General features: G+C 32.7%; 1 protein-coding gene across 1 annotated transcript; it reads left to right on the top strand.

The window, feature by feature from the left end:
• The first annotated feature begins 513 nt into the window (after window positions 1-513).
• On the top strand, window positions 514-21,094 carry LOC149903723 (alanine aminotransferase 1-like). The gene is made up of 10 exons (XM_090108166.1): window positions 514-687; window positions 8,270-8,359; window positions 8,578-8,672; window positions 14,943-15,133; window positions 15,447-15,649; window positions 19,118-19,240; window positions 19,519-19,725; window positions 20,089-20,232; window positions 20,642-20,756; window positions 20,862-21,094. Exons 1-10 carry the CDS (start codon window positions 568-570, stop codon window positions 21,008-21,010), a joined length of 1,437 nt encoding a protein of 478 aa, XP_089964292.1. The 5' UTR covers window positions 514-567; the 3' UTR covers window positions 21,011-21,094.
• Window positions 21,095-21,799: the final 705 nt, after the last annotated feature.

Raw genomic sequence — 21,799 nt, 5'->3', positions numbered from 1 at the left:
TACATTTTACTAAGACTTCGTTTTTTTGTTTGTCTGTTAGTATCTCACCGGGCTGTATCTCATGAACCGTGAAGATAAGTTGGTTGAAATGTACAGAGACATTTTAAATACAAATTTATAAAGAATAGAAAAAATTCGATCATCGTCGATTGAATCGATTATTTTTATGCTTTATATATAAATTTATATTTATAAAGCATTTGAATGCCTAAAACAGAAAATATCTAATTCATTTTAAGTATTCTAGTTGCCGCTATAACAACAAATGAAAAAAATCTAGGTAAAAAAGCTAACTTGGATGGATGACAATTTTTTTGCAGTTGCTCTTTACCTAATTTTTGTGGAACTCCGACGTCCAACTCGTACTTGACCGATATTTTATTACCCGCTAACTCATTTCCAATAAGATAATTACATAAGAGTCAATACATCGACTGTAAATACGAGAATATAAGTATCTATATCAACGAGGTAAAACTGAGATGGGAATCACCGCTGCTCAAATATAAACACTGATTCCTGCAACTTACGCGCAGTTTAGATTTGTGAGTTAACTAGAAAAAAATCATGAAGTTAGAAAAGTGTTTAACTGGTGACAATATAAATAAGAATTTGTTGAACATTCGCTATGCGGTGCGCGGGCCCATTGTGGACAGGGCTCAGCAGATTGAACGGGAGTTGGAAAAGGTTTGATATTCCAAATTATTCTTGTTTTATAGCTCTATTATATTAATATATCTATTATATTATATTAATAGAGCTATAAAATAAGAATAATTTGGAATATAATATTTGATAATTTTGTATGCATGTACTTAGATTAATTTATGTGATTGGGAATTGTGAGGAGTAACAAATAAATGATTTGATTTGATTTGATTTTTGAATATTAAACTGAAGGTGGGTAGCAGGTAGCACTACGTACTACGGCAATCAAAAGACGGATCCAATTTTAATTTAATTATTGTAATTTATAAAGAACAGAAAAATCCCGCGTCTTTCGATTTGCCGTGCTGACCTCTCAGCTCAGACCGGTGATCCCATCTCGGCAATCAAATTTATTTTACGCTTTTATGTTCCTAAGGGACTACCTTTAAAATTTTCTCATTTTAAAACATTTGAATAGAATTACAGTGCAATATAGCTTTTGGTGTAATTTAGAAGACTTGATTAATTGCCGCTAATTTGATCCTCTTACTACTTTATAGTATCTAACTAGATGTCCAACAGTATTATTTGCTATGCGTTTACCGCTTTCTTTCGGAAAATGTCAAATAATTCATAAAATATTTAAACTGTTTATAAAATCGATTACTGAATATCATCATAATTTAATATTTGATCCAGAATTCCATTCATAAGCAAATAGTTTTCTAATCAGTATAATAAAGATAAAAGAAAACATCTTAATTATTGATAAAAAGATTGAAAAAATTAAACACGCATTACATTGACCAATAAATAACATCAAAGAATTATAGCTAGTGGGCCCTTTGGAGACGGAGCGTACGGCCTGTCCTCTCTGAGGTCTACTGCTATAAATTTGTTGTCTTTATTTCCTTTGAATTATATTGTAAGGCTTTAGTTCAGCTACGAGTATTGTTTATCAAAGGAACAAATTATGAAGGTTTATTCGTAGGGTCGGAATTAAATTCGGTCGTAAGATAGTGTAGACTGTATTATTTCAGTAGGTATACCTAGGTACATAGATATTAACTACATAGTACTAAGACTTCGCTGATGTAGTACACAGTTAATGCTAGAGAGTACCTAAAACGTCCCTATTTATTTTTATTTTTAATATTAGGTTACACAGCTCTACATAGTTTTACAATTTATTTTGACTATTGGAAATTATTACCTACAACTACTAAGATAATTATTTATTATAATATCATATCACAAAGTTCTCGCCAGATTTCGTAGTTTGCACAATATAATTATTAATGTAATAGCTTGCATAACCGACTTCTCGCAAACCTAGAAATTCTTCCAAACAATAATATGTATTACAATTAAAACTATTCTCTATATGCATCTATACAATATATACGCGTCACGGAACAATAAAAGCAGACATTTGGGAGATGCGGACGGCTCGTCTCGCAAGATTTATCTCGATGTTTGCGCCGCCAGCGGTACGTTATCACGATACATGCCTTTGTTCAAAACTCCGCTTATTTAATCCATATCTCTCTTACTTACGCGTTTATGTTATTTACGAATGTGTTGGAAATGCTTCGGTTATTGTTCAGTTCGTATATTATTCTATTGTCCTTATTTTTTGTGGTTATGATGATTGATGGGCATTATTTTGTAGGATGTTCATTGAAGAAAATTAAATTCCTTATTAATAATATTAAGATACAAAATTGTTTATGTATTGAATATTGATGTATGCATTATTTATATCTTTATTATATTTAAGGATTAGATGAAAATTTTCAGAGGTTTCTTCATGAAGATTTCATAAGCTCGTAACTAGATGGCGCTACATGTATGATTCTAGGTCGAAAACAAATAATTCGGTAGTTCTTTGGTACCTTGTGTTTTCAATATTGATATTAACTATTTCAATATGCGATTTCATAAAAATATATTAGGGAAAAATTAATGTCCTGTATAATCTACGCACCTATGTGAAAATCAAAATTAAACACAAAAAAAAATTATAAAGTGTTAAAAATATGCCGGCAATATGAATTATATTGAACACATTAAAACCTAACCCTTCTCAAACATTCCATAATCCTACTTACCAAACAAATTAACACAACTAAAAGAATAACATTCATCACCTACAATTCGTTGTACAACAACAAACTACATGTATGTAGTACATGCCGCCAAACTACATGTTCCTATTGTAGTACATAGCGGCATGTACTAGCATCGCCGCAGCCGCCACCGGCAGATGTAACCCATTGTGCTCGGCCCTGGCACATTTCTTCCCTTACCTTTGACCGAAAACATCAATTTCGAATGGAGCTGAATATTCAATGGGCCTCGTATTCCCTGAATATTGTGTGGACCGAACTTTTTTGTTTGCCGACTAAACGGTGTTCCGGAAGCTAGCTAGTCAATGACTTTTTCAATGTTGAAAAACGTTGTTTCTCTAAAATTGCTGTCGCGGCTTTGGTTCGAAATTTTTTGTTGACGCTTGTGTGTAGAGTTGAAATCACATATTTAAAGTAATTAATTGCAGTGCAGCAGTGTTTTCCTTACTTACGATATTTTTTATTTTCATAATAAATTGGTATGCTTGTTTAATTTCAACACAAACATAAATCACGTAATGATAAAGTTGTAGCAAGAAATAAATGATAGTAAAAAAAACATCGATTTTACAAAAGCCTACGTCATCCGCAGATATTCACATATTATTTGCGAAAAATAAAATGTAATTGCATTCAGATAAAAGCAGAAAAACACGATGTAATCCGAAACGAAACGACAAAAGAAGAGTCAGCAAAACCGAAGTCTTTTGTTGACAATTTTATTTGAGTCTACAAAAAGCCTGATTGTCCTCCAGGCAATATATTACCGAGTTGGCGGGAACCCATCGCATAGGTCAGTTCCTTCATCCTACATATCCTAAGGCCGGCTGTATACGGAGCAGGTTTAGGTAGATAAATTAAAAAATAAATATAATCGGTTAATTTATATATTATATCGTTCTAATAATATGTAGCGCAATAAAACATACCTACACTTTGCATCCTCCAGAAGAAAAAAGTAAGAGAAGATAGACCACTGTGTTTAGTACATGAATGTTTAGAAACATTTTTTTTTGTGATTTAAACTTTGTATACCTCACGTATTATATAAAGTTCGTAATGCTCTACTCGATTTGTTCACAATTATCATACTTGTCACTACATCACTACATACTTATTACAAAAAAAGTCGCTTTTTGTTCCTGCTAGTTGATTTAATAAAACAATTCGCACCACCACGCAACACTGTCTCATTACAACCTTTCGATATATTATATAATCCAATGTTCTGGCTGGTCGGAGTCCGCGTAGGACGCTCCAGCGATCGCCCGCTAATTCTATTATCATCACAAATAATATAAATCATAATACTTCGGAATATTTCTGGGAATTTGATCATTTCAGCCTTGTGGTTCCTATTTACGCTATTATCAGTTATTACACTTAAACTTAACTTTGCCATTAGTGCAATATTTTGGTAAATGTCTTCAATACCTACAATCAATACCTACTTATCATGACCAAGTCCAAATATGTAGCTTTTTAAAGGGGCTGGTAGCATGGGCGCTTCTTTTCATCCTATAATTTCTGTAAAACTTCTTTATGTAATTAGAACGTCCATGTTATCACCTAGAAAATTTATGTTATGTAAAGATAATATTATAGACAACGCTTCTAAAACGTTCATGCGTAAACCGCCTAACAGTGCAATCTATTTAAATACATCTCAAGAATGAGGCTTCAGCAGGTTCCCAAGAACGCGCTTGGCCGGCGGCCAGCGGCTCGCGCTAATCGATCCTAACTTCATTACGTAACTCCACTCTAGTCATCAGGACAGTCGCTGACCGACGATTTATCGACACGTCTTTATCTTGCGTTAGTGATTTTTAGTTTTGAACACTTGGGTTTTATTGAAACGGATTAGAAGTTTAAACTCTGAAGTTTAAAGGTTAATACTAGAAATGGACTCTACTAGACTTTGTAGAGAATTCGTTGTTTTTTACATCCTAAACTTAGATCTTTGATGTAACTACTTTTGAGTAGTTGATACACAAAATATAATATTGAAAAAAATCATTTCATAGGTAAAAATAGTAATACATAGATACTTATTTTCGAGTCGGGGGTTAGCAAAGTGTGCAAGTTGAGTAGGTATAGGTTAAACGTAAAAAATATTTAATCTGGGAGTTGCATTTTTATATCAAACATATATAAATCTTGTTGATTCATTTAAGATTTTAGTATCATGCTATTGTTAAAATATGACGATCCCATGTTTTCAGCTACTCGTAAAAATATTAATTTGTAAATGTAGATATTGTTATTCCTAAGCTGTTACTTTTATGATGTTTACTTTGTAACAACTGAAAATTGTAAAATTTACAGTATAATAACATAAAATTTTATTCACGATCTATATAAATTGCATTTTTATGATACATTTAGGTATAAGTTAATTTGATCTCCAAGTCGTAACCCTATTTTATTGAAACAATGAGGAAGAAAAATAAAAAGTGTACCTAAGTACACCGTACACATGTAGGTGTGTTAAACATGGAATGTAATTATAATACATTATGCTGAGTTATATAATATAAAATGAATTATTGTTAGCGTATTTATTTTAATATACAAATAATGTAATATGATCTGAGTATCTCTTGGCATGTTCATAATATTATTACATAATAACTCACGCATTAAATATTAATATAGCTTTATCGCTAGATTAATAGAACAACATAAAACGGTATAATTTACGCAGTGACCCGGCTAATGTAATAACGCGATTTTTATATTTGGCCGGCGACTCCGTCCCATTTATCGTTGTTGGCCCCAAAATTATGCCCTTTACGACTTTGTAATCCCTTATTACCTTTTATAGCCGACGCCGATCTTTACTGCCGACGTAATGACTCTAAATACAAATGGCCGATAGATTTTTTAATGGATTCTGTCCGAAACGTTGGCGATTTGAGTTGGCTTTATTTTATTGCGAATTCTTGGAAAAATTTGTTAGAAATAATTACTTTCTTTTGTAAAAACAACAACAGATAAACATTTACGAATTTAAATTATAAGACAGAATTTCATCTAGGAGAATTTTGCTTAAATATCTAGCTATTTTTATAAAATACGATATCAAAAAGTAAGTTTAGCTAGAAATGGCCCCGTATACACGTTTTCGGATAGATTTTCGAGTGAGCATTTCAATCAGCGATCGCCCGCGGCGCTGCGTCGAATGCAACCGCCTGCTCTCTCTGACTGACAGACAGACAGCTTAACTATATTATATATGCACGGGTTTAGAGTTTACGTTAGGCTTTATAGTATTTACTTTGCTGCTGATTTTCTCTGTGGGTTATCTGATATTTGTATATAGCTTTTGGAGAAAAGGTAAAGTCAAACGTTGCTCTATCATAGATTTCAATAAATTTTAATATTGTATCTATTAATAAAATTTATCTTTATAATTTCGTTTTTTAACGTGATTTATTCCCTATATTTTAAAATAATGATAATACAAGCGAAATTGCAAATTTCATATAGTCTTTGTGATTCAAAATATATTCCGTGCATTAGAATTGAATTACTCATTATATTATTTCATTGTAAATTCACATGGAAAATTATACATCTTCTTTACAATTTTCAAAAATCCAATTTACAAAGTAAAATTCGGTAATTTTAACATTTCACCTGCGACATCATTTGATTTTTCGCTGTTAAAATGACGTTTGCGAATTTCATTTTACAATTAATAACAAAAGTACCGGTCGGATATTCGTTTGTTTCCATTCTTTTTTCATATCTTTATTATTATTCATACTCATATTATAAATGCGTAAGTTCACCTGTCTCTATGCTTTGAATTCACGACTACACTAAAACACCGATTTGGATGAAATTTTAAATACAAATGGCCGAAAGCCGAGGCAACAAAAACAAAAAGCAAAGGCTATTTCGTAAGTTAATAATCGTTCGTCTATAGATTATTTTTGCTGAAACTCTATACTTTTCCAAGCATAAAATTTAAAAGCGAAAATTTATTTTTCATTTTGGCGAGGGAAGCCGACCTATTAAATAGGTATAGGAGACTATAATACTACGTAATGATGTTTTAAAAAGCGTACGGTTAATTTCGAAATTGCAAAACATTAAACTATACAATATCCCGTTTAAAACTACATTCTGCAGTCAAACGCGAAAGTTTTAAACGAACGTTACCTTTACCTAGCTCGTGTAAGTTTAACTATCCTTAGTAGGTAATAGGTACTCGCTTACACTAGCTCGTGTGGTTTTAGTTCGATTCACTGGTTGGGTAATGAATGAATAAATCCTTTTAGACTTCCCAAACTATCGCCTATTCAAAGTAATTTCATCATTACATTGGGATAATTGACGAACTGCGACTGAAAATATGTTGAGGACACATACATTATTTTATAATCATTCTCATCATTCTTTCACATTTATACTTCAAATTACTACACTATAATATCACAATTTTCCTACTTCCACATATATTCTAACGAATAACTAGCGTAATATTAATGAGGGTCCTTAAGTACCTACGCAGATATACCTAGATATATCTACATAATATGTAGGTATGTATTAGCTTTTCAACAGCAGCGTAAAAACCGCTCGTGCACGATATACATACCTCCAATTAACTGTGCGCGTTTAATTCATATTTCTGTTTGCTTGTAATTAATTTCCAATTTATTGCCGTGACTCGTTGTGGCTATGTACCGTATACAGTAGTGTATATCCGTACATTCGTTGTTTATTTACCAGTATTGTGTATCAGATGAGTCAAATGAATTTTAATTATTTCTCGTGATTTATTGCAATATTTATATTTGATTTGTAATATAAATATTAATCGCTTCTTTGAAATAAATCCTCATTCGATTGCAGATAAATAAAAACCTACGTTCTATCATTAATTAGGACCAAAATCTAGAGTTTGTGCTTTACATCTAAAAAAAGTAAAGTACTGAATAGCAATGTGGTAAAATTCCGGGAACGAAGCATTTTCCAAAGCTTACAAATTACAAAATAAACAATTCGCTAATTCACTTTAAATGCATAGCATGTATATCATTGTTTTGGAATTTGATGAAAAAATCCTCAACTTGCATGTTGTTAATGTTATCTTATTTGTACGTTGTGTTAAGTTTGTTTTCGCTTTAAAAGCTCTACATTTCTGCATCGATTGAGCTCGTTGACACGATCTCTCGCTCCAAATATGGTTTTTATCTATTTTTCCTTATTTCTCGTCCATGCAATCATAATGTGTCACAGTGAAGCGTAGCAGGGTAAAGCTATTATAAGAATAAACTGATGTTTATTATTGGTATATAAAGAGGGATGTAATGTAAGATTAATAATGGATTACTGCACGCAGTTCAAATCGTAATGATTTATCGCACGTGAGTTTATATTAAAAGGAGCTACTGAGTATTAAAACAAAACTTCATAGTTCAGTAATCATAGTTCGTTAAATATAATTATGGACTCTATTAGTTCCTATTTTTTTGTTAAAGGGTGTCTCGAAACCATTTTCTCGCGTGGTTCGCGCGAATATCGGCGACTGCCAAGCGCTTGGTCAGAAACCCTTCACCTTCGTCAGACAGGTAACTTTACTCCATACATTTTATTATATTTTAAGAGAATATTTGTGAAACACGATTAAAAGAGCTTTACGCCGTGGCGGATGATCCTATGTCACTTTTTCATCACAAAAAAAAAACTTATAAATGCTAATCAATAATCATGCTTGCGAAGTTCGAGAGATAGCTAAAAGAAGCAAAAGGATTACTGTAATTTATTATTTCAAATATCATATTTCCAGGTGTTGGCGTTAGCAGCGTGTCCAGATTTGATGAATTCACCAGAAATTCCCGACGATGTAAAGGAAAGAGTCAAGGAAATATTGGATGATTGCACGTGAGTTCAGAATAATGACTCATTGTGATTGTGTGATGATTCATTGTGTGAATACTAAATGCTTTATAATATTATACGTAAATAATTCTGTGCCTCCAGTGAATAAGGGAGTAAGACGAGTTATTCCCTTTGGTTTTTATTGCACCATTGGATTCAGCTCGTCAAAATACACAACATATCAAAAGGCCATATCTCTAGCTGCGTCCTAACCCATTTTTTCGAATGACCCAAACGGTATAAGTAGGGTGTGAATAACGGTATAAGTTACCTTATCCATCATTTTAGGCAATCGCAAAGGAACTATTCGTCTCGAGTCAAAAGTACCCACGAACACAAAGACGTATGTGTAGTTATACTTTTTGAATAAAGACTTAATTCATTTTGTTCCGTCAGTCCTAACACTATTTTAGTATAAACGCATTTGTGTCATTTTTCTAACATGAGCATAAAGGAACAACTCTTTTAGTGTCATTGGTTCAAGTGACTACATGAGACAGTTTGGCATTAATGCCGTGTTGCTATTGGTCTATTATTTTGAATACTGCACGGAAACAACACACACTATCCCTTATTATTTTTAAATCGTTTTTTTCAATAAATCTGCAACAACAAATCTTTACATTTTTTTAAAAAGGTATATATCAGTTAACTTGGGATACTAATATATTTCTATGGAAATTAACTATTTTTTGCAATAGATATTAAAAATACAGTTAACACATTAAGTGCATTTAATGATATCATACTCTTTGTTTATATAAATACAGAACGATAATTGAATCATCTAAAAAAGCCAACAAAAATGTTAAACTTATATTTTCTTCTTATAATTGGGTAAGTTTTTAAAAAATAACTCGTTTTTAATCTTTTTTTTTGAAAAATTATCTAACTACAATAATCAAGACAATAATACTATAGTCTATAATAGTCGCTTAAAAAAAAGTATTTATAACCAGTCTTGACAATTATGAATATTGTTTTCTCCGCATATAGCGTTTTAGCCACTGTGCTTTGGTAATTTGCCTTTTTTATAGGAAAAAAATCCGCAATATCGATACTTCTTTGGTCCTGCATTTTCGTAAACATTTTATGGATACTCTGGTACCACATATTTTGAAAAAATTGGGCTATTGTCACGTAGAGTCTCTTCAAAGTGCGTGCCACAAGTCGTATTTGCATCCAAGGTACCTTCAAATCTGTGCTTAATTTTTTCATAAAATCTTTGCGGCTCATTGTTTTTTCTTTATTTAACTACATTATTTTTATATAATATGATATAGAAATTGTTAAAATTCTATATCATGCCGTAAAATATCGCCACTGACCACCTATAACTTTTCCTGTATTAACTGAACATACAGGAATATGGTTTTCGGGCTTCTCTTATCTCTTTATAGTGCTTGTATCCTCAATGTATACCACCATGACATTGTGGCGTTGCCACTTTTATTATCTATATTTTATTATCTGTGGCGTTTCGAAACGGAACGCACTTGATCGAATTTTAAATTGATTCGACGATTAATTTTCACTAGGACAATAGTTAATACGCAAAACGCAATACGCAGTTGATACCAATACTCAATGATTGTCTCCTGCTAACCTGTACAGACTAGACTCATTGTGGTGACTGGTGAAACATTGTATAGCATTAACAACATAGTACTGTATTATTGAAAGATAGATCAAATGTTTATTTTACAATCTACGACTTTCATTATACATGGGTAACAAAACCCCATAACATATTCGGTTTTATTCCGGTCAACATCTTCTGCAGCCACCCAATCCCCTTGCTTGAAGTCCAAATCCAGCGGAGGACAATAATCGTCATTTACTAAAATTGAAGGTTCTTCGTCCTTAGTATAAAAGTTGTCTGGATCCCATTTTATACTCAATCTATAGTATAATACTATAGATATCATGTGAAACGTGACTTGGAAAAAAATTATTCAAATAAATCACAAAATAAAAATTTGAAACAATCTTAAAAGTTACGAAAAGCCCAATTATACATCAAAATGACGCACAACATCCTCTTTACTACAAAATGGCGGAATTTACCGGGATGAGCCAACTATGTACTGCTAGGTCTCGACGGCTAATAAGTTGGTTCTGGATTTTGCAGCGATTCGATGGTAAATATAGAAGAGTTCATACGTCAAATTTACGTAGATTGGACTTCTAGGGTTAAATGCATAAATACCTAAATGTTGTTTTGTTTTTATTATCTAATAACGATAAAAAAACCCGTTGATTTCATTCGTTTTTCAAGCTACGTGCATAGTTTTTCCACTAAAATGCCTCAATTGAGTCATAAAGTACACAAATTTCAATCATAATAAGTCACATCATTTCTATAAAACCAAAACTGGCAATAATATAAGTCGTGTTGTGCGACTATGAACATAGTGCATAAGGGCATAAGTCGTTATATTGCAAAGAGTAAAAATAAAATTATGTGAATACATTGAGTTATTCCATGAAGTACTCGTTCATAAGGCCACAACTACAAAAAAACACGAAAAAAGTATATTTATGGGGTTGTTACAATATGTGTTCATATGTAAAAATATAGTCTAACATCATATCTTACACATACAAGCTTAAAATTTTGAATTAATAAAGATTTAGTATTGATATATAGTTTTTTGTCTCTCCTGAAAAGTGCTGTTTTTGAGTTATTCCCTTATTCACTGGAGGCACAGAATTAATCATTCACCTAAGCTTATCAAAAGCATTGTGTATCATAAATTAATTAAACAACACAAAGGTACAACCGGTTACGGCAGGTGATAATGATAGAAGCGTGAAATGGTAGGTTTTATTAAATTAATAAATGTTTGTTTAAATAAAAAAACAAGTACTTGGCTTGGTTTTATTATGATTTCCAACAAATATTGTGACAGCACGCAGAACGAGCACTTGTTTGGCACTAAAACGAAGCGAAAATCCAATTTTCTTTACACAATTTCAAATCCTTAAACTCAATATTTAGAGTAAACTGTTTCGCGTCGCAAAAACTGCAATGTATTTCCGCGCCGCTTCATGCCGGCCGCCCAGCTTTCAATGACTTATAAAGGCAATCTTTTCAATTTTTTACACCGACGTTTTGCTTGTGCGAGTTTATATGTTTTATCACAAAAAGTCAAAGCGATGCACCATTTCGTGTGCCGCTCGCTGCAGATCGTATCTTCGCTGGATAAAATGAACTCCATGTTTTATCTGTGTGTTTTAAATAGTTTTTTAACAAATCCCCCGCCGTGATACTTTTTATTAAAGTGGCAGTGCAATCTTGCGTGTGGTGTATTTATTTATTTTGATAACGCTCAGTAATTTCATGTAATGTTTTTGTGTTTAATGTTGACCTAAACCACGGGGATTGCATATGAATTAAGCGTTTCCCAATTTCAATGCATAGAATGTATTTCGTTGTTAGTACGGTGAAATTAAACTTGTAACTTTAACTTGTAACTAAATTCATACACATTTACTTATTTTAATTACATTTTATGAATACTAAATTTATTTAGATTTATTTTGCAAGTTACGTGTATAAAATTTGCAAAAATCCTAATATGCTTCAGCTTAGACCTACGATGGTAAGGATAATAATAATTAATGGTTGTATACTGTATATATTATCTCTACATTTCAAGTCACCACAAATCCTGATTCAGTAATCTAATAACTCTGTTCAGATATAACTTGATGTAGCCCAGTAAGCGTTTTTCCCAATGTAAATGTAAATAGAGTGTAAGTCGGCACGCTAGTCACGTAGCACTGCCCTAATTATTCTGCTTGCTCTGAGATTAACGACGCGTCTCTCGTCTGTGGCGTGTCGCTAATATCGGGATGGCATCGTTGCGATATATTTGGGATTATACCTGAATCATAAATGGAAGGTTGGCATATAAATAGACCTTTAAGAACCAGATTTATAAGGATGAAGTTTACAAATTCTTATAAACATTATCTATCGATGGCATATTTCCGGAAATAGATTGTATGAATACAACATGACATATTTTTAATATAACATTTTGTGGCCATGTCACGCACACGCCTACGTTTAAAACTTTTGAAAGTGTTTTCACAGAATACAAGTGATTAGAATATTCATAGTAAGCTTTATATTGTAGCATAAGTGTTTACATAGAAAGATTATAATACAACCCAACATATAGAACGATATCACGTATTATTTCAACCCGACAGATATCCAATAAACATAAAACAGAAGAACATTCGACCTAAATCATCCAATCGAAAGTCAGATCGTTTGTTCGCAAATAGCGCATTGTTTTACCCAAATAATTCGTGCCAATTAATAGAATTGATTAACATCGTGTGTGACTGACGTCCGTGTCATGCAAATTGCGAAATCCCTTATATTCATATGCTAAATTCACATTAGCATACAGTTTTTAATGGAATACAGCTAATTGAATTAATTTCGCGTTAATGTTTGGCGTTTTGATATTTAAATACCTACGCGATTTTGTGTATAATTGCAATACAATTCTGGTTTGTAATTAGCTAATATCGTATAAATTGTTCAATTCTGAATGAAAATGTTATTTGCTTTCACGCTGAAAATGTACCTATAATGTGATTGGAAAGTTAAAATTCTTAAAATCGAAACTATGGGTAGAATATTTTGTCCCCAGTCTGTCTGTTCATCTTCATATTGTGAATCATTATAACTCGACAGTGTACCAATAATAAAAAAAAAACTACTGTCATTTCACCTAGTAAGTACACCTAAAAATCGTCAACATATCGGTGATTCAAAGAATATTGTACCTTTTATCAAGTTCTTACCCCTACGTTAATTTAACGTAGTTGAAAATTTTAACATTAATTCTAAGGTCATTTGAATTTATAGCAGCATTAACTTTATATTCCGCTTCCCCCGGCGCTGACCAATTAAAAGAAACGACCCTGACCTTAATAGCGTCCATACTTGTGAAATAAAGTATAAAAATAATATTAAGTTTTAGAAGTTCAATTATTAAATTCACTATTTGCGAGTTCAAAGTAGAAATTCAAAGCTGTATCTAGAATCCAATGTTGTCTTAAATATCTATGATAATTATTATTTTCTATGTTATAATTATTAACTTGTGTTTTATCAAGCATTATGCTACAAAGTTCTGATGATTTTGTTTTGAATTCTTCACTGAATTGTGTTTAAAAATCTTTGACGTGTTAATCAATTAATAATTACTTATACTGTATAAATCTCAAAGAGTAACCAAGACACTACAGTAATCATTAATCATCGTTACAATTCTTGTTTTTGTATTATCTTGTGTCTTTTAACGTCCTCCCGTTAGGTCCTCCCGGAAAGGTCCTCCCGAGGGTGGGTTTATATGGGTTGTATAAACACGCATCACATTACAGTTTTCTTATAAAGACGCAGATGGATATGGCTTGTTTTCTTGTGGCTTGCTAGTTGTCTTTAGCCCTTTCAAGTTCTATGACTATTTGTGTTCTAAGTAATTGACATTTGATAAATTGAATGCTTTCACCGTTCGCGCTGGGTTAACGAGCCATAAGTACTTATTATAATTAACCATGATTAAAAGATGAAATGGTTCAAATTTTTTTAACTGTAAACGTAAATATGTTCAGAAAGGTAAAATCTCTTGTTGTTTTCCACATTTATTTTTACTCGCTAAAAATCTATTGATATTAACGATCTCCAACTATTTTTAGATGACATTTTAAAGGAAAATACGTCCACAAAATTCTCTTAATCATTGTCGGTTTTGTAAACACGAAAAGATGTAACATAAATAAAAGCAAAGCACCCACTCGAGTTAAAAATAGTTTCCATCATGTAAGAGTGGGATATCATGTAGGGTAGATGTAGGGTATATAAATGAATAAGTAATGTACAGCCATCAGAGGGACAAGAACAATGGATTTGGGTAAATAATTCAGCAGACTAATCGACGTCCCTTAGAAGATATAGATAAATTAGTGATATCTTTGTGTAAGCAATCGATTGGATTTCTGATTCAATCAAATTGCTTTAGTCGTGTAATTGTTTCAGATAAGAAACTAGTAAGTAGCTATTCCTTTTTGTGCCAGGTGAATGATGTAAAGTTTCATAAAATTGATATAGTCATTTTTAAGTTTATCCAGAACATGTACACACGTGATACATTTATCATAAGAGGTAATGAACTACTTATTGTTTTCTGTATTGTATTTCAACATTTTTCTTATACAATAATTTGTACCTTTAATCTTTTCACGCAGAGAAAGCTCAGTAGGCTCATACTCGCCATCTGCTGGTTTGAACATAGTCCGTCGCCGCGTGGCGGAGTACCTCACAGCGCGGGACGGAGTGCCGGCCTCCAGTGACGACATACACCTGGGGTCTGGAGCTTCTGACGTTATTAAGTCTCTGCTCACTCTCTTCGTTGAGGATGTTGATGGAAAACCACCAGGTAAGCGGGTGATAATTAGTATGTACAGAAATTAATAAAATTCGAGGAAAAATCCTGATAGTAACAGTCATCATGTTGAAGGTCTGCGATATGTAGCTAATTTAAAATGGGTTTGATTTAGCAGAATAGAAAAATAATGCCCTATTATTATCTATTTGTTTTGCTACTAGGTAATATAAGCAGATATTGCAACGAATCATGTTACTAGTATCATAGCAAGCCAAGTTAATACTGGAACAAAGCGGTCCGGGAAATAAATATTCACATTTCTATTAAAACATCAATAATTTTCTTAAAACTTCAATATTTCTAGCGGTAATGATCCCCATCCCGCAATACCCGCTCTTCTCCGGTACCCTCTCTGAACTGGGTCTGGTCCAAGCTCCTTACTACCTCGACGAGGAGGCGGGGTGGGCGCTGCAGGTAGCCGAGTTGGAGCGCAGCTTGAGCGAGGCCAGCGTTAACAGCTGCGTCAGGGCGCTCGTGGTCATCAACCCTGGGAACCCTACAGGACAGGTTAAAGCCATTTTAAGAGCCATTTTGTACTTTAATTTCTGCTGTGCTCCGCGGTTTTACCCGCAGTGCTCCGCTCCTGTTGGTCTTAGCGAGATGATATATATAGCCTTCCTCGATGAAGGGGCTATCTAACACCGAAAGAATTTTTCAAATCGGACAAGTAGCTCTCGAGAATAGCGCGTTCAAACAAACAAATAAACAATCAAACTCTTCAGCTTTATAATACATATTAGTATAGCTGAAGTATAGATTAAAATACATACGCCAAACTGACAAAGGTGTGGATTTTTGACTAAACGAGACTGACTAATATCATCCTTTCGCCACTTCTTGGTCAGGTGGTATCATAAATGTATTTGTCAGTGAAAATTATTATAAAAAAGTTTAAAGCTTTGCAACCCTAGATTAGAATCCGCCCATATTAACTAGATTACGGGAATAATCTCATAAATAAACATTTAGACTAGATTAAGAAAACATTCATTGCAATAGCTTTTTATCCGCAATAATTCTGACGCAATAGTATAAAATCGAACTTTCTCGCATTTATAATATTAGTATGGATAAAAAGGATAAGGTTGTTTGTAGTTTTCTATTTATTTCAGAAAGCCGTGATTATTGCTCCCAGTAAAGCGTTAGAGGCGTCGGTGTGAATAGCAATGAAGGTTTTGCGTTTGAAAACTCTTTCAGGATCTCGATTTAAATTCTCCTCGTAATATTGTAAAGAGTTTAACTTCGAGATAAAATTTTTATGTTTAATTTGTGTCCAGCTTTATAAATCCTTATCTAAAGTGATAAAAGCGAAACGTGTTTGTTTGTATTTATAAAAATAAATTGAGGGTTGGATAATAATATATAGAGCCATTTTTTTTCGGTTTTAACTCAGACGGGTAAGAGTAGTAGGATTTGTAAATCAAAGTTAAATCAATAGCAAGTTGATATTCAGTATTTCCTATAGAGGTAGGTATTGCAAATACGTAAATTTTTAAATAACCTTAATAATTATCTTCCCTGAACGTGACGTTATAATATTTCAATAGCAAAAATATCCCGTAATATACCAAATACTTGAGATACATTGTAGCATCGTATCAATAAATCGTAGCGGGATAGGAGCGTGACGAGGAAAATGATTATCGCGGAAAGTTGCAACGTCAGCCCGCGCTAATCTCACGAGATGATGAATCTATGAGCCGATGTGTGCCATACGCTCGCATACAGCCTCCATAGATATTTGAATTGTTGAATGAATGAATTATCTATACAAATAATAAAATCATAGGAAAGTCAAAACTGTACATTGATTTTTTGTAAATAATATTTGAGGTGTGTTCTAATCAATCGATATCGATTGTAGATTTACTTCAAATTTTGCATGAATATTACTAAGAAGTCGGGTCAACATAATATAGGCTCATAGATATAGGTATATCATCACACTAAGACCAATAGGAGCGTAGCAATGCGGGGAAAACTGCGGGGCAAAGTATTATTGTCCCACTACAGAAATTCTGAGTAAACGTTACAATTAGGAACACTCAATGAATGTCCTGTTTCCTCTTGTTATTAAATTTATTGCGAAATTTATAATTAATTGATAATTAAATGTATTTTTCAATTAATGGCCAAAGTTTGAACCAAATATTCGGGAAAAGCGTCGCTTCTTTGTCCTTTTGACAACCAAAAGTTTAGCTGATTCATCATTTGATTTGTTTTAGGTTATTATTTATGATTTCTATTTTTAGAATGTTGAATTGGATAGCATTGAGAACATGTTTTAATTAAAATTATCTAACCTCGGCATCACAATAATTCATATAATATTAAAAGAAATTATTTTGTTTTAAGTCGACATAATTATATGTTCTTAATTATAACTTAATTAATGTACTCACTATATCTCTAAATAACTATGTCATCAATATTAATTATAGGGTTTAGTGTATGTTCAAATATATAATTACTTATCGTCTTTTCTATACTAATATTATAAAGAGGAAAGGTTTGTATGTATGTATGTATGTACGGTTTTCACGCATAAACTACTGGACCGATTTCGATGAAATTTGGCACAGATAATCTTTAGACCCTGAGAAAGAACATAGGCTACCTTTTATTGCGAAATATGTACCACGGGCGAAGCCGGGGCGGACCGCTAGTATGTAATAAATATGAATAATTTAATTAATTAAAACAAAATATAAAAATATTTATCGACCGCTTTTTGAGATCTGAGAGCCAGAGAGAGATTCCACTCTCTGGCTCTCAGATCTCTAAATGTCAGGCTCTATCAGAATTTTGTTTCTCAAACTTTACTTATTCCTTTTACTACAATATCTCATTATGCACTGCTAAAATAGCGAAAAGATCCCAGCAACGTAAACTCCAATATACAACATAAAAAGGTCATCACACGCTATGATAATGTAACTACGATTTCAAAGAAAAGTCTCCACGTGTCCACAAAATAAGACCATATTTCCCGTTATCCTTTAGTATTCAACGTTTTCTTAGCAAAATCGCCTTTGTATGATAAAAATATCGCTCAATTTTATATCCGATCACACTCAAACGACTGTGGACTAGTTTTCAGTCCTCTACTGCAAGGATTCCACATAATTCGATCTGAATTATTTATCCTTCTAGGAAAGTGGTCGTAAAATTAAAGAGCAGTCTTTGAGATAGTGTCAGGAAATTAAACGGTCGTACGCGATAACGTTTCTTACTGCGCTAGAATAGAGACGGTATTGGTGTGAAGGTAATAATGAGTTTATGAGGTTTATGTTCCACGATGTCACATCCTGTTTATTGCTAGATGCATATTAACTGACGTAATGTAAGTGATCCTAGAGCCGGTTGAGTGAACATCACTGTCGTATAAAACAACTGAAAGGCAGAAATTCTGCTATGGTATTTTCATTTATTAGATTAAATCTTTGATCTTTATAATTCGACACGGACCTCAGGTTAAAATTTAAAATATTAAGTTCATTTTTATTAAACTTTCAATAATTTACAACTTAATGGCTTGTTGATAGAAACTCCATTTAAATTCAACCTTGAACTATTTAACTTTCACAAAATTATGGTATTAGATAGAAAGTTTAAAATTAATTTAAACTTGTTTGTATTGAATTGAGAGAACAATTATGTAATCTTATTAGAAGCGACCAACAACGCGGGTAAAAGTTAGTGACACTTTTCAGTTTATAACTTTGAGTTTGGAGTTGTTGAGATTTCTATTTGTGTATTATATTATTTCATACTTTTACTTTTGCAGTTTAATTGATTTTGGTATATTTTTTTGAATTTATTATTATAAATAAGTATTAATGTAGGTTATAAATTCCATTCTTAATGAGGTTTATTGGTTACGTAGAACTTAATTCCTTCGTAGATTTTAAAATCTCGCATTCTAAAAATTCGGATTTCTCGTATTATAAAAGGTTTATTATCATTAATTGGCAGGTTCTGTCGCGAGAGAACATGGAAGAAATAATAAAGTTCGCACACAAACACGAGCTGTTCATCTTGGCAGACGAGGTTTATCAGGAGAACATCATTAGCAAGCCGTTTCATTCCTTTAAGAAGGTAAAGTATAGTAATAGTATTAAATTCGTATGTTTATAACAATAGGTTAGGTTAAACTTAATTTGATGACTGTTATAATTACTAATAAAATACCGATTTAAAAATGCTTATTATGATTAGTATGGATTAGTATGATTATGAATAGTAGGTATTTTGTTATCTATAACTTTTTTAGATTGTCGTATTTAGCACAACATCGAAAACTAGCAGCACTTTTACATCTTATAATAAACCTTTTTTTATTTAAATTTTATCATTCATTATTCCCTTCTCTCCAGGTGATGCACCAAATGGGCTCTCCATACAGCAGCATGGAGCTAGCCAGTTTCGTAACGAGCTCGAAGGGCTGGGCGGCGGAGTGCGGGCTGCGCGCGGGCTTCGTGGAACTGCTGCGGGTGGCCGCGCCTGTGCTCGGCGCCTTCCGTGCGGCCAGGGCGGTTATGCAGTGCCCGAATGTGCTGGGACAGTGTATTATGGATTGTGTTGTATGTTTTATTTGTTGGTTTTTGTAATGTAACTTTATAGTATTGATTTTAATAAAGCCCTTTTTTGAGATTTAATAAAAATGAAATTTAATAATATCGCAAGTTTACACAAATGTACCTGTAGTACCTTATGAGAAAAGATAGAGCCATGGCCTAACCATGACCTATTAGTTTTCATTAGTATCACTTATTGGTCATTATTTGAATTTTTACTTATATACTGACAATAACACATCTGCATTACACGTAATTCGACAAATTACTTATTTGAAAACAGCGGCATCTACGTACGTAAAATTTTATTTTCAACATCTTTATTCGTTAAATACCATAATTTTTATATTATATTATCTTCGTAAACAGATGCGTCCCCCCCGTCCCGGCGAGGAGTCCTACACCCGCTGGAGCGGCGAGCGCGCGCGCGTGGCCCGCGTGCTGCGCGAGCGAGCGACCACCGCACACCGCACTTTTAATGCCATCCCGGGGTATAGCTGTAATGTTATTGATGTGAGTGAAATTGTATGTAATGTGCATAAAATTATATGAAATAGTGCGCTTACATAAGTATGTTTGACGATAAAGTACAGGTGTTACATTGTTTTTCCAATTCCAAGCTAAGTTCTTGTAAATTAATGCTTTTAAAATAATCTTTACGTTAATGTTAAATCAAATAGATAGCGGAAATTATTGTAATTGCTTGACTGTAAATAAATGCAGACGATTAATTTTATTCACTTCTCATGTAGCAATTTATTTAATGGTTATCATCATAATATGTAATTTACATAATTAGTGGCAACACCAAATTATGGTATAAAATCAGATCACTTGTATAAATAATTTTTTAATTTTAATTATAATTTTAGCTTTAATTTAATTAACTCTTAACTATATTAATTCTTCTTTCTTCACGTAGGGCTCTATGTTCGCATTCCCACGGGTAGAGATACCGGCGCGCGCGCAGGATGAGGCAGCACAGATCAATTTAGCTCCAGATGAGTTCTACTGCTTACGACTACTAGAAGAGACAGGTATTTTGTTTTTCAAAGCATAGTGTGTCCTTAACTATGTAAAATATATTGTTTTCTCAAAAAGTGAAATGATGATTAATATATTATATGTATTTTAATTTCTAGGTGTGTGCGTGGTCCCCGGCACAGGTTTTGGCCAGAAGTCCGGAACATTCCACTTCCGTACCACGATCCTGCATCCGCGCGATGAGTTCCAATACATGATGGAGAGCATTCAGCGGTTTCATAAGAACTTCCTGCAGATGTATTCTTAATTTATGATTTTGCTAGTAAATGGAAAGTTATTTGATACCGAGAAGTATTCAATATTCATACAAAATGTAAATGACTGCATTTTTTGGGCTACATGGTTGTAATTATTAATGGTGTTTTTATGTTTGGTTGTATTTATATGTGTTATGTTTTATTAAATTATTGAAATAAAAGTATTTTCTGCAATACGATGTTTTTTTTCAACTCTATGTATACACAAAGTTATACTAAGTGTTATCCTGCGGTTATCATTGTTTAAAAAAATATAAAATTGATTCATTTTTTTTACCTGTAGTTGTTTATAATACATATATAATTTATAGTCAAATACACAATAAATTAAGGAAAAAATAGATATAATTTTCTTAATTATAACTTTGTCTTGTAAATACGCTAATTTAAAATTGTTTGCATCATCAACATGGCCACGTGAACTCAAAGAAAATTCTGTATTGTTTCCAAATACGTATTAAATGCTATAATAGTGCTTCGATCTCTTCCGCTTGTGTAGTGTTCAGGAGGCTTAATGTAATCAAATATTATTAAATTATGCTTCGTATTCTTCATTCAAGTCAGTCTAGGTACTTCAAGCGACTTTTTATTGGAAATTACTTAAGCAAATATATAAATGATTGTGAATGATGCGACGAGGCCTCGTTCTTAATGATACACCAGTGATTTGTTTTGGTAATGATCGATGATCGTTAAAAAAATGGAGTCAAATTCAAACGAACGATTCAAAATCCATCAAATATTATATATGGCACAGATATTATAGCGGATGCTCTTAG

This window comes from Colias eurytheme, chromosome 12 (assembly GCF_061535395.1).
Source record: "Colias eurytheme isolate Ceu_HAF_F1 chromosome 12, ilColEury1 Martin Lab GWU primary, whole genome shotgun sequence".
NCBI classification, from domain to species: Eukaryota; Metazoa; Arthropoda; class Insecta; order Lepidoptera; family Pieridae; genus Colias; species Colias eurytheme.
The sequence above is the reverse complement of the archived record's forward strand: the minus strand, read 5'-3'. Positions and strand labels throughout refer to the sequence as shown.

Coding starts and splice junctions, on each gene's coding strand:
- LOC149903723 (XM_090108166.1), top strand. CDS start 568: ATGAAGTTAGAAAAGTGTTTAACTGGTGACAATATAAATAAGAATTTG. Junction 688..8,269: donor TTGAACGGGAGTTGGAAAAG/GTTTGATATTCC, acceptor TTTTTGTTAAAG/GGTGTCTCGAAACCATTTTC. Junction 15,134..15,446: donor TGTTGATGGAAAACCACCAG/GTAAGCGGGTGA, acceptor CAATATTTCTAG/CGGTAATGATCCCCATCCCG.